Source organism: Hibiscus syriacus, unplaced genomic scaffold (genome assembly GCF_006381635.1).
Source record: "Hibiscus syriacus cultivar Baekdansim isolate YM2019G1 unplaced genomic scaffold, ASM638163v2 tig00110187_pilon, whole genome shotgun sequence".
Classification (NCBI taxonomy): domain Eukaryota; kingdom Viridiplantae; phylum Streptophyta; class Magnoliopsida; order Malvales; family Malvaceae; genus Hibiscus; species Hibiscus syriacus.
Genome location: NW_024062618.1, coordinates 3,301,960 through 3,316,017, shown reverse-complemented (window position 1 = coordinate 3,316,017; position 14,058 = coordinate 3,301,960). Strand labels below are relative to the sequence as shown.

General features: G+C 32.8%; 2 protein-coding genes and 1 pseudogene across 2 annotated transcripts; all 3 read right to left on the bottom strand.

Annotated features, from left to right (window-relative positions):
* Positions 1 to 3,653: 3,653 nt before the first annotated feature.
* LOC120217781 (transcription factor MYB26-like) lies at positions 3,654 to 5,128 on the bottom strand. The gene is made up of 3 exons (XM_039214858.1): positions 4,909 to 5,128; positions 4,683 to 4,812; positions 3,654 to 4,544 (listed from the first exon to the last, which is right to left on the bottom strand). Exons 1-3 carry the CDS (start codon positions 5,042 to 5,044, stop codon positions 3,881 to 3,883), a joined length of 930 nt encoding a protein of 309 aa, XP_039070789.1. The 5' UTR covers positions 5,045 to 5,128; the 3' UTR covers positions 3,654 to 3,880.
* A 3,964-nt stretch (positions 5,129 to 9,092) lies between these two features.
* LOC120217431 lies at positions 9,093 to 10,781 on the bottom strand (annotated as a pseudogene).
* A 1,112-nt stretch (positions 10,782 to 11,893) lies between these two features.
* Positions 11,894 to 13,825, bottom strand: LOC120217430 (IQ domain-containing protein IQM1-like). Its single transcript, XM_039214523.1, has 8 exons — positions 13,782 to 13,825; positions 13,446 to 13,619; positions 13,262 to 13,376; positions 13,110 to 13,175; positions 12,866 to 13,042; positions 12,563 to 12,793; positions 12,359 to 12,460; positions 11,894 to 12,277 (listed from the first exon to the last, which is right to left on the bottom strand). Exons 1-8 carry the CDS (start codon positions 13,823 to 13,825, stop codon positions 11,894 to 11,896), a joined length of 1,293 nt encoding a protein of 430 aa, XP_039070454.1.
* Positions 13,826 to 14,058: the final 233 nt, after the last annotated feature.

Here is a 14,058-nt window from a genome sequence, read left to right as displayed (position 1 = left end):
CTTTAGTCTACTTCGTTTTCTTCTTTCTTTAAAAGTGGGCTGGACCGGACTGGGTATTCATTTCATTTCAATTACCGCCGAATACTGGATTAATTAATTATTACTACTTCCAATCTTTATTTAATTACTTTCTTAAAATTCTTAAATATTTAAATTTTAAAAGAGTGTTGATCTGTTAGTATATGAGATAATTTTACAAGACGTATATAAATTATGATATTCAATTTAAATTAATGTTAAAATATTTTACGTTAGGTAATTGTATTCTAAATTGATTCATAAAATTTAGAATGTTTTATATTAATCCTTCAATTAGCAATAGTGTTTTATTTTGATCCTTATTGTTAATTCTATTAATTAAAACAATAATATGTTTATGAAAATATTGAAAATTAAACTCGTGACCTTTTAAAAAATTCTTAAACATATTAAAAAAATTCAAAAGACCACGAGTTCAATTCTCATATCTCAAAAACTAGAAAAATTAACTTCATAAAATGATCATAATAAAATGATATTGATAATTTAAAGATTAATATAGAACATTTCTAAATTTTTAAATCAATTTAAAACATAAGTCATAATTTGAGAACCTCTTCTACAATTAAGTTTTAATATATTTTAAAATAAAATACACTAAATTTTAAAAATGATTTTAAACATGCATCCCCCAATAACTTCCCATGCACCAGCAATGGAGTCACTGACGTGGAAGCAACTGATTGGTTGTCCAACAGTTTTTTTTATAAGTGGTATAATACTAAGGGGGTGTTTGATTCAAGGATTGTGGGATTCCCATGGGATGGAATCTCATTCTCGGTAATGTTTTATTACCAATAGTAGATTTTTTGGGATATATTATCGGGAATGTCATTACCTCTATTCCCTTAGGTATTGTAACATTACCGGCGTTTTGTACTAAAATACCCTTAAATTTTTATTTTTTCTAAAAATATCATTCTTCTATCATTGAATAATAAAAATTCTACGAAGGTTAAATTACAAATTTATCCTTAAATTATTTTAGATTTACAAAAAAAATTCTATAATTAAAATTTTATATGAAGTTCAGGGATTAAAAAAAATTACCCTTTCATTAAACCTTTTTTATATTTTAAATTTTGTAAAAAAAATTATATAAATATTATGAATTTAATTTTTTTAAGAAAATATATAAATATTTTACAATTTGTAATATTATACAAATATATAATAAGGATAATTTGGTCAAATATACATTCCAATAATCTTTTATTCCTTTAACCAAATACAGTAATCTTACATTCTTACTAAACTAACCAAACACAAAATACAACATTCCTAATAATTCTATTCTCTGATAATCTTTTATTATCACTAATAATCTTACCTGTGAATAAAAGCACCCTAAAAAAAATGTTATTTGTTTGTCTGAAAGGATTAATGGTATAGCTGTGTTTGGTTCCAGCGGGATCACCGACTAAAGCGGGGCCCAGTGGCCACTCATCTATCTTTTTGTCCGAAAAGTGGGCGGTGAGATCGGCTGCTTTTACAGCGAGTGCGTACACGCTCTAATAATCTATCGCTAATAGTGGCATGGGCCCAGCCAAGGCTGCTTCGCTGTTCTTTTGGGTGTGTGGAATCCATGAATTATGCCAACATTCCATTACAATTACACAAACATAATTTTTAAAAAATATATATTATTTTTTATTAAAAAATTTTAAAATATTAATTTATAATTAAGAAGTCAAATGAGATATTATTTATTAATTTAATGTATTATGTTATCTTATTAACAGCAGTTAACATGAGCTAATAACAAGATGTTCATTTCGTAATAAAATTTAATATATATTTTATAAATCTAATTTCTTAAAAGATTATTATAAAATAATTAAGTGAATTTTTTAAAATTTATCCTAAATATATCTATATATATTTCCAAACCAAACCTAATTATTCAGCAATCCAAATTACAATTAAAGTTTTTTTAATTAGTCGAATTAACCTTTTTTTTCTGATGAGATTTGAGAGATAAAAATCAATTTAATTATGAAATGCATTTAAATTGTGATTTATATTAAAATGTTTAAACAGACGTGCATCTATATAAGATATATAAGGAGGTTTTCATTATTGCTATGTATTTTTTTCAGTTTTAGAAATATCCACCTTTTAGAAGAGAAATAAAGAAAATAAATATTACACAATAATCTAATTTATTGAAATACAAAGTTAACTTAAGATTGCTTGCATGGTTTGCTTAGGTTTTCATCTTCAACAGTGTATTCTTTTTACATTTTTTATTAGTAGGCGACGACATTAGTTTTAGTGCGGGTTGCAACGGAATATTTCGAAACTTTTAAAAATAATTAGATCTTTATGTTTAATACGAGTGAAATTACACAATGAGGATTGATTTGAGAGATCCTTGTGTATTTAGAATAATTGGATATAAAATATGCTTTAGTGCAAGCATTGATTTTTTTTTATGAGTTTCAAATTTGATCCTAATTCTACTTGGAGGGGAGGAAGAGGGGAAATATAGGGAAATGAGGACTATAGGAGAAAGACTGATAGTGCTCCTAGTAATCTAGAATACATAACATAGCGAAATATAAGGGAACAAATATGAAGTACGGCTTGGTCAATCAATCAAATATGATTGTTTGAGTATAAACATTGATTAAGTGGGGAAATTTAATAACGTACATTATTTACATATTTATAGTTTGATAATTCTATGTATTTGGAGCTTGATTTCTATTAAATTGGTTAATTTGGTGAACATATGCGTAGGTGTACTTGGCAAGTAATTAAGGTAGCAAATTATGTGAATGGCTTGGTAAAAATAATTATTTTTGGTGAAGGAAAAAAAATACAAAACCACATATAAGCTTTATTTGTATTTATTATAATCTTTAGTGTTTAAAATTTATTTTTATTAGTTAAAAATAGATTTTAGGTTTATTTTATTTTCTCTACAAAAGAAATTTCAGAGGACAGTGGCCGCAACTTTGATTTTCCATTCAATTTGGCATTTACGCCAACTTTAGTTAATTGGCAAAATGTAAACCCTAATTACAACATTGTGGTGTGATTTGAGGCTTTGAGCTATGAGCCCTTGGGCTCGGGTGTGGTTATGTATTGCAAAGTCAAAGGCCTCCGTCTCCTACGCCATATAATTTTATGTTAAAAGATAAATTTATAAAATTTTAAAAAATAAAAATATATTATAAATAGAAAATAGAAAATATATATCGAAATTATATGAGATAAAATTTTCAGCAGCCACCGCAAACCCCTCTATTCATCCTTGCCTACACGTACAATGGAGTCATCTGGTTCCATTGTGATTTGAGGGAAGCAAGTAAGGCAAGAGCCGGTCCTTTTACTATTCAAATTTTAGTGCAAATAACTACAAGCATTAGGCTGTAGTTAAAGCCTCAAAGGCCATATCTTCTCACCTTCACCAGCTGCTTGATTTCCAGTTTACTACCTGTGCTCGTTCTTGCTTTCTTCTCCTCATTATTTTACATTGTTTATCATTGATCTTCACTTAGGCCAACAAAATATGTAAGACTAACAAATTCAAGAGGAAGAGCTTGACCTATGCAAAATATAGAGTAGTTCGCAGTGAAACATATATAAACTGGTGTACATGTATACTTTGGAGCATCATCATCAGACGGCATCATCCTTGCTGAATATATAAGAAAGTAGTAACACTTAGGTTTTGATTTTCTCTCATAACGACCATGCACTTAATATATCAACCTCTATATGTATATAGATATAGATACTCCATATTCAAGAACATATTTGCTTTTAAGTATAAGAGGTAAACCCGTACACAAATACCTATGGAGGATGATGATGAAGATGATTCCATCGAATCTCACAAATCAGCATTATCCAGTGGGCGAGATGAAGGCATCGATTTGATGATGGTATCAATGTACCCCTTCACCTGCATGTCATGTGCATAGGATGAGCCAGCAGATACCGGGAAACATGATGTTCGTGAGTCGATGCTTTCAAATGAAACAGATGCTTGTGGCACGCTGTTGAGCATTTTTCCTTGAAGGATTTCACCGAGTTTGGGCTTTGTTGGAGAATCCATCAGCTCATGGTCGTAATTCGTTAGATCAGGGGTTAAGTTGTCAAGCTTGCCACTAACAAAACTTGGAACCACTTCAATATTGCTGAAAATTTGATGGTGATCATGAGCAAGACCATGCTGAGAAACAAAGGGCAATGACCATGGAGCTGGTGGGAGCATTGAGGTTAATGGAAAACGATGTTGAACCAAATCCAAGTCGTAACTATTTAGGTCTGGCTTGAAATCCACATGAGAGGAAAGATAAAGCGAGTCCTGTTGAGCAGCAAGGATGAAATTAGGGTTTCCATTAAGAGAGATGAAAGAAGCTTCGTTGTCTGGCGCTGTAGAGGCCAAAGATGGAACATCACGAGAGAAAAGCTTCTTCTTGATACTTGAATTCCAAAAATTCTTCACCTCATTATCGGTTCTCCCTGGTAAATGCTTCGCTATCTGTGCCCATCTGTTTTCATGTTCAAACGAAGATGATAAAAAAAAACCAAAAGAAAGAGTAATGATGATGGGTAAGTAACCCAGTTTCCATAATAGTGGAAGAGTCAAAAATATAAGTTTATATGGAGCATATAATAGTTGAAGTAACCTGTTGCCTAGAATACTATGGAGCTCAAAGATGAGAGCTGTCTCTTGTGGAGAGAAACTCCCACGTTTTAAATCAGGTCTGAGGTAATTTATCCATCTTAGTCTGCAACTCTTTCCACATCTTTGCAGGCCTTCATCATGAACACAAATCCAATAAAAAAAACTAGTTCAAAAAAGATCATTAAAGGAAACAAAAAAAAAAAGATGGTTATATGAATTAAAAAGACCAGCAAGTTTAGGGACTGAGCTCCAGCAACCATGGCCGCCATAGGTTTTAATGTAGTTAATGAGTTTCTCATCCTCCTCTGGTGACCATAGCCCTCTCTTCACCTTCTGCTTGCTGCAACAAGAATGGTGTCCCATCTCTCTCTCTCAGAATATTGCAGAAAATGGCAGGCCAAGTGGAAAACAAGATCAGATGAATTTTGATTTCTGTAATGAAGAATTCTTGAGACCTAAGCCCTAGAAGGTGAAAAACATGGAAATGAGTACACTGGGAGGGTTTGAATTTAATGTAGAGAGCAGTACCCTGGTGGCCCAGTTAGGGTTTGTGGGCAAAAGGCTAAAATTTCTGCTGTGTAGAACTGTAAGTGTTGTATGGCTTAATGGGGGCTGCCATTTTACACGTGGCAGACATGCAGGTTTGTGGGACCCAATGTTCTTACAGGTCCCACTTGGACTTATGACTTCCAAGTATTTGTTAGAATTTTGTGAGCTGCCGATCCCATTCTTGTATTCCAAACTTCCCTAGAAACTCCCCTGATACTCTGATCACGACAGTAATAATAAAACTAATAATGAAGTCAGATGATCTAAGGGTTGTGATCGATTTGGTCTTTTCTGTGGGTCATGATTGGATCAGTGATCAAAACAGTAAAACTGATTGGAAGCCTTGCATTCTTTCTTTTACAAACCGACAGCAAGCAAAGTTTTATACAAGTGTTATACTCCACTACAGTTATAAAATTTATATTAGGGGAGGATTTAGAAAATTAAAATAAACAAATGGTTTCCGATGATTATATGGTATTATTTATTCTTTTGATTATTAAAGGTTATAAAATATTTTTTGATTAAAATGTGTTATTTTATTGAGTCCTCTGATTATTAAAAGCTACAAAAATAGTTACTCATCTATTCATATATTTTAAACTCTTCCATTTTCATTAAAAAATTGATCGTCGTCTGAGCTTTAAGTTAACATGTGACGGAAATATTATAAAATCTGATCTCATAATCGTTTAAGCTATATATTTTTGGATAGACTCTCCTACTTTATATCATCGAGTTAGTGTTTGAAATATTATGTCTTCGAGTCATTGCTTGAAAGTAACAACGGTACCACTAGGATGAGTTTGAAACATATAAATAATAAGGTGACCAGTTGACAACTTTCAATAGTCGAAAAACTTAACCAAATAACATTTTATAGTCGAAGAATTATTTTATAAATTTTAATAGTTTTTAATTAACACTTATAGTCTAGCTAAAATGACTACTTGATTGGCATGTAAGCAATGGAAGATATGAAGTAATTAATTAGTACTCCTCATGGACCACATTACTAGATTTAAAGTTGAAAATTTTGCAGAGTTTCTTTCGTTTCATGGAATTTTTAATATTTTGGAGCTCACCACTCTTGAACGGTAAAATTTAATTAGGGATGATCATGGTTGAATGTGTTAGAATATTAGATTTTATTGTGATCAAATTTGATATGAGTAGTACGGATAAAGTGAATTTAGTGGTAAAGAAATTGTTATTGTTCTTTAAAGTTTTGTGTTGAGTATAATGAATGTCAAGAGTATGAACGTTCAGTGTCAAATAGTTCATATATTTGAATAGATAATGCATTGTACTTACTTTAGATAAAAAAATTGATACGAGTATTATATATTTAATTCTACATCTGATTTGATCCGAGTTTAAAAAAATTATTCGACTTAAAACCTGAAGTAAAAACTTATAACTGGCCTGATTTGAATATAAAAAATCTTATTTTTATTTAATAAAATGATGATCTAACTGAAAAAATTGAAAGATATTATAACAATTATCTCGAAATATATAGAGAAAAATTATATTGTTATTCTCAGATTGGACCAGATTAAATATTTTTTACTATAAACTCGGATTTAATCTGACCCGGCTTAAACCAAAATTTTAAAATTTAATTTTATAAAATTGAATAAAATTAAAATCTTTTGAATTCAAATTAAATTAGATTTTAATATACTAATAGGGATTAGTTCAAGTGATAAGCAGTTTAATATTGTTTAAGCAAAGTTTTGTGTTCGAGATTTTATATATGTAAAAAAATCTATGTTATGAGAATCACATACTAAAATCAAGTATGCGACAATAATCGATCAAATCAATCAAAATCAAACCTTTAAATCGAGAGGAAAGAAAATAGATTTAAACCTACATGACATCAAAGAGACAATATTAATTTATAGTAATGGCGGGTCATAATGAAAATTCTAAATGAAGTATAAAAATGTGAGAAAGTACTAAATTTAATATAATTTTTTTACCGTGAAATATTTCCATCCACTAAACCTATTAAAATAGTAGAATTTGTAGACGAAAGAATTACTTGTAATGATTGAGTTGGGGTCACCTGTCATCATAAAAAAAGGGAGGGACAGCACCCCGGCGTCTATATTCAAACTCTTCTATTGTTACTATCATAGGTAGGATGATACAGGAAATTGATTTGCCAGTAAAAGAGGCTGAATCATATGTGTCCACAATGATATCCAATGTTCATAATATATACTTATATTTGATTTTGGATGTAATGTTTTTATAAATAATTATTTGAGTATTTTAACTTTTAATATTTTAATATTTGATTAAAATATTTTCTGTTGGATGAAAATCATTAATTGATCAATAATCAACATATATTACTGATGTGATGTTTTTATATGTATTTAATTATTGATGTAATATATCTTACGTCATTTATAATGATAACGTAACATGTATTATATCATCTATAGTGATAACATTACAAATGCTACGTAACACATAGTGATGGTGTTGCATTTATCACATCATTAATTAAGAACATGTAAAAATGTCACGTTAACAATGTATATTGATTGTTACTTGACTAACAATTTGCTTCCAACATAGTGTAATTTGACCAAAAATTGAAACATTTTAAGTTAAAATGCTAAAAAAGAGAGGAATATGTGCCAAAGTGATCATTTGTGCAAACATTGGAGGATAATTTTATCATTATATAATACCATCCCTCTAAACTTTAAACCATAAATTATCAAATTCATAATTCTAAGCTTTAAATAAAACATACAATATCAATATTATTCGAGGACGATCATCCTTGAAAATTATCAAATTCCTAATTCTAAACTTTCATCATATTATATCTCTAAAATTTTATAAGTTCCTCATGTACCTTAAATCCTACGCCGTCTCTATTTTAAGGTGTTCATTGCATTTTATCATATTTTTTATGGTCGGATTGCTCTTTCGACATAAGTCGTTCGGTTGTTCATTGCATACACCTTTTAGGGTGTGTTTGGTTGGGGGAATGTGAGATTCTCATGAGAATGGAATTCACATTCCCCCGTTTGGTTGGCTGGGAATGTCATTCCCGGTAATCTTACATTACCAATAGTAGATTTTTTGGGGTATATTACCGGGAATGTCATTACCTCCCTTTCCTTAGGTATTGTTGGATTACTGGCATTTTGGACTAAAATGCCATTTAAAAAAAAATCCTTTCAAAAATATCCTTATTCTTTCATTGAATAATAAAAATTCTACGGATGTCAAATTATAAATTTATCCTTAAACTATTTTATATTTACAAAAAAAAATATATAATTAAAATTTTATATGAAGTTCAGGGGTTAAAATAAAATTTTACCATTTCATTAAACCTTTTTATATTTTCAATTTTGTAAAAAAAATTATATAAATTTTATGAATTTAAATTTTTTAAAGAAAATATATAAATATTTTTCAACATGTTAAAAAAACAAATATATAATAAGGACAATTTAGTCAAATATACATTCCAATAATTTTTTATTCCTTTAATCAAACACGGTAATCTTACATTACTGCTAAACCAACCAAACACAAAATACAACATTCTCAGTAATCCTATTCACTGGTAGTCTTTTATTCCCACCGGTAATCTTACATTCCGTGAACCAAAGGACATTTTATGGTTTTTAGTTGGTTTTTGGAGCGAAAGAGAAGTGTAGGCTTGCCATTCAATAACAGAACTTTAAACGAGACCAAAAATCAAACTTCTCTTCAACATGCTTAAGTTGCATAACACTGCAAAAAAGTCTTTTGCAGGATTTCAACGTATGATACTATGATTCATAACATGTATCTGTTACATAAAAGAATTTTATTGCCGTCTTCATTGACGCCACTGATTCCTTGGTCCGTACAATTCCCTGGAGAAATTTAATGATGGATTCGAATCCGGACTGCCCCGCATCTCGTCCTCGCAAGAAAGTGTCATCAATGTCTTGTGGAAATATTGTAAATCTTCATCAACCACACGTCTCCGCCGCAAATTTTCAGGCGAAAACCTGAATTTCTTCTGTTTAGCTTTGATAGACTCTGTGGGGTTCATGTAGCTTGGTTTTTGAGTACGAGTTCCTGCAATGTGAGTGTTGCTAGACAATGTAGTTGGAGATACGGACGCGGATGAGGTCGATGTTTATCTTTTGTCTTAGACGGACTCAGAACTTGGGGCAGACAATGAACCTGAAGTTTGAATGGATGCATGAGGCCTAAAAAGAATTCTGGTTGTGACATTGTTCCTTATAACTTTTAAGGACTCATGTTCAAAAGAGCCAGAGTAATCTTCACTTTTTCGAGAAATCGTGTTCCTCTCGTCGTCTTCGATGGTTCAATAATCTCTTCCACAGCCTTGGTTTCCCAGGACTTGATTGCCATCCACCGATCACGCCGATTCCAATCTAGCCTTTGATGCTTGCCAGAGAATGGCTTCTTATTCACCCTCCGATTCAGACTCGCACATGATCTTGTCTGCAGCAAAAGTTATACATTTTTATCACATCTGGAAATTGGCCCAAACCGGAGGAACAACCTAGCATACAAAAGTTGCTCTCTCTAGGATACCTGGTTTAAGGAGTATGCAATTGCTCTCTCCCTCTTGATTGCACCTTCTTGCCTCATTTGTTTTTTCGCTCTTAATTCGTCCAATGTTCTGATGCTGTCGCACCATCCTTTCTGAAAATCGATATTGACTAGCTCTTCGTTATCATACAGATAAAGAGTTATAATTGTAAAAGTAAGATGGATAATGTTTAACCTCAGCTTGTTTGTGGCATTCATTCAGCATAGCTTGTCCTTCACAAGGTAGGGCACATTGGGCTCTTCCTCGATCTTGGACTCTAACAAGAGCTTGCATACACCTTAATGTCACAGCAGCTTGCTTTCGGACTGGACGACCTCGAAATATAGCTTGAATCCTTACGACAGCTTTCAAGGCTCTTAGGGCTCGTCTTGCCTGAGAGCATTTCATCAAGGCTCTTACGACACCTTAACATGAATTGAAATGATAACCAATACCAATTTACCCAAAGATTAACTAATTATTCCTATCCATATCTCAAATTTACCATTGTCCATTAAAGAAAAATGCAAAACTGCCTACATGGATTAGTGCTAACCGAGCTAAGTCGAATATAATAATATCTATTCAGAGTCATGAACAATTAGCACACACAATGCAGAAAGTAAGAGAGTATACCAACAAGGCCCGACATGCAGTCTGGATTCGAATGGCGGCCCATTCTCGCTTCACAGCTCTGAAATCTTTGGGTGGAGCACGAGCGAGGGTAGCCAGAGCTCAAGCGAGCACACCATCTGCCATGGAGGATGAATTGGAGGCCTCTGATGAAGCAGCCACGTGACATATCTTGATACCCTTGGATACCAAACCCTCCGATGAGCTCCTCCACAGCCTCCATTTCTTCTTCGTCTTGTCTCCCACCTTCTCGTACAAACCCAATAACAAAAAATAATAAATAAAGCTAAGGAAAAAAGAAGAAGAGGGTAGATGGAAATTACTTGGTTAGAGGGATCTTGAAGTGGTTTGAAAGTTACAAGTGATTTAAGTCATTTCCCAGAGGCACCCATCTTTTTTTTTTGGGGAAGCTTGAATTTGCAGGGAAAGTGGAGCAGATGATGACGGAGACTTGAGGTTTATGAACCGTTGCGGGTATATTGGGTTTTGAATTTTCGAAATTCGAAAATATAACAAAATTTGTCTTTAATAAATATTTAACGGATACATTTGAGTTTTAGCTTTTTCCTTTTGGATTTGATCCTTCTTAAATTCCACATGTTGTATTGTCTATTCCGCCAACAATCCGCCAAATCTAACTTCAAAACTAATACATATTTTAAAAATAAAAAATAATTTTATATTTTTTTTATGAAAAAAAAATTTAATCAATAGAAAATGATTTTTTATGGTGGGATGTATTCTCTATATTATTAACAGCGAATTTAAAAATATTTTTAAAGGTGAACGTACATGTGTAAGTAATATAAAATTTCATATGAGTATGTATAAATAAGATTTAAGAGTGGACATAATTAGTTAAAAAAAATAACTAACTGAAAAAAATTTAAATTTTAGGATAGACATATGTCCATCCTAGGCATCCTCCCTTTATGCCATTATACTATTGCCGTTAGAAAATTTTCACATTAATAGTTCAATTTATTTTTAAAAGGTGGGTGATTAAAATATAACAAAAACATAAAATTAATTATGATTTAAAATATATTTATTAGACGATCAAAACGAAACTAAAATAATAATTAAGTGAACGCATATAGATCGGTTGTTTTTTTCCATTGAATGTAGATATCTTCCATGTTTATGGATGAAGAAGAAAGACTTCCGACATTTATTTGTATTAAAATTTTAAAAGAGTGGGAAGCATAAGTGCAACTCTAAAACAACAAAGAAAAACTCTACGGGAGAGGGAAAAAAGATAAATTAAAATATAACATAAATCGAGTTAGGAATAAATTTGTAAAATTTTAGGAGAGTTGAACTTATTAACTTTTAGATATAAAAATAAATTATCGATAAAAAATGTAAAAAATTTAAAATATATAATAATTTAAAATTTTCAACTAAAACTCTCTGAGTTTTGATTGTCCTTATAAGTATTAATTAGCAGCCTGAAGCCGGACCCTAGGGCTAACGAGTCCGAGGTAGGCAAGCCTAGGAGACAAGTGAAGCTTTGGAGTGGGTCTGGGAGAAGGGATGGGAGGGAAGCCGAAGCCCGGGTTGAGCCTTGGTGATAAATTAACATGCTCAAGTGCCTTGAATTGCAGCTGTGCTGGGTAATCTCTCACACAAACGATTCGATGACCCACACCTGTGCTCCATTTGTATCTCAAATTAACTCCCCTGCTGCTTCTATCTTCACCACTTTCTTCCTTTCCAATGCAACTCATCTCTTTCGCATGAATGAATGATGTATTTTCCGATGTCTCTGGTTGTTTCGCTTCCTTAATCTCCCTTGGGATATCATCATCTATTGGATATTTCTGCACAGGAATGCCATCATCGTCATCATCATCCAATAAACTGCATAATTCCATGAAAAACACAATGGATTCGGAGTTTACCTTAACGTCGGTCAAGTCGACGTGATGTTTCTCCAAGAAACTGCATAATTCCATGAAATTCTCTTGTGTCGGCCGATAATGACCACTGTACGCCCACACAGCCTGAAAAAAAAAACACCAGAAATGAAAACCGGGTTTCACATATATAGATGTTGAACATAAATCAAAAACATGAAGGCGTTGATGGGAACATTGAAAACATACGTAGAGAGTTCCTTGACGAACTACCAATCTGCCGGATGCAATGGTGGCGCCACCAGCTAAGAAACTCGAGTGATGAAACTCACCTTTCACTTTCTCACCTACGTATAGGATTCGACATGTACTGAGTACAAATATCCATTTGCTTCCTTCTCTCGTGTTTACAGCTTCTTTGTTTTGTTTGTATATCAGCTTCCCTTCTTCCATCATCACTTGGTACGATTCCCTTTCTTTCTGCAACACAAAAATATTAAAATCATTGCAGGTTTCGATGTAGAGTGCAGGTGCCGATGGCAAATATATTACCGGTCCCAGATATTTGATGCATTGAGATTGTAGAACTGTTCGTGGACATTTGTCAAGGGTAACTGCTTTGCCATCTCCAACATCCAACCAGTAGAAGAAGGGTTGAGAGCTCTTACTCTCGAACCAAACATCGTAGTAAAAATGCAGATTGTGACCGTAACGGTGGTGTGGATCAATCTGCATGAAACGGTCGTAAAACTGTATGTCACGGTTAAGTGGGATTTACATCGGAAGGTTGACTTACAGCTTCAAGCCAGTGACGTAAAGCCAACCGCTGACCTTTTACGGCCTTTGACAGCCCTTTCCCTACCTATACACAAAGATTTTTCAAACTGAAAAATAATGTCATGGTGGACTTTGAACATACGCTGCATAAAAAAAGACAATTACACGAACCTTGGCGGCTCTTGTCCGAGCTCGTGCCCATCGGGAAACAGCCGTTTCCGATTTGTTAGAATTAAAGAACGATACAGAGCTCCGTCTAAGAGCTGCAAATTCTAAAGCCTTCCACCTGAACCAATATAAATGAATGGATTGAAGAAGAAGAAGAAGAAGAAGAAGAAATGAAGTGAGAACAAACCAGAGCTCTTCAACAACAACAGCACAATCTGCAAGGTTTCTTCGAGTCCGGTAACTCTTGTAAAACTTTTGCAGCTTAGTTGCCGCTGCATTAAGCTCTGCCTCCATTATTTCCGGTGCCGGAACAATCAAACGTTGAGGTGAATGTTGTTGTATGAGACAGAGGGAAGGGATCCTTTATATATAGCAGTGAAAAAGAATTTAGTTCAATTAAGAACATCACTGGGGAAAAAATGAAGTTCAATCAAACATGCATGGCATGCACCTTCAAATACGTAAGAGCCGTTTTTGAAAATCTTTGTCCCCATCAAACATGGTGGTTTGAATAGAAAAATACATAACACGAGTTGCTTGAAAACTGGAGTTGGAACTTTCCCCCATCATCTAACTTTTACTTCCTTTGAAAAAGGAAAAATGTGACTGTAATAATAGAAAACTTGTGGATCTTTCCTGAAGAATTAAGATGCTTTTATATGTGAAAGTGAAACAGAGGGAGAAATAGTCAAATAACCCGCTGGATCGTTTCCATTAAGGAAGACTGCGTTTTTTTCCCTCTCATTTCACAAATTGAAGCCTAGCTTCATATATGATACCTTATCATCATGTGATTATGG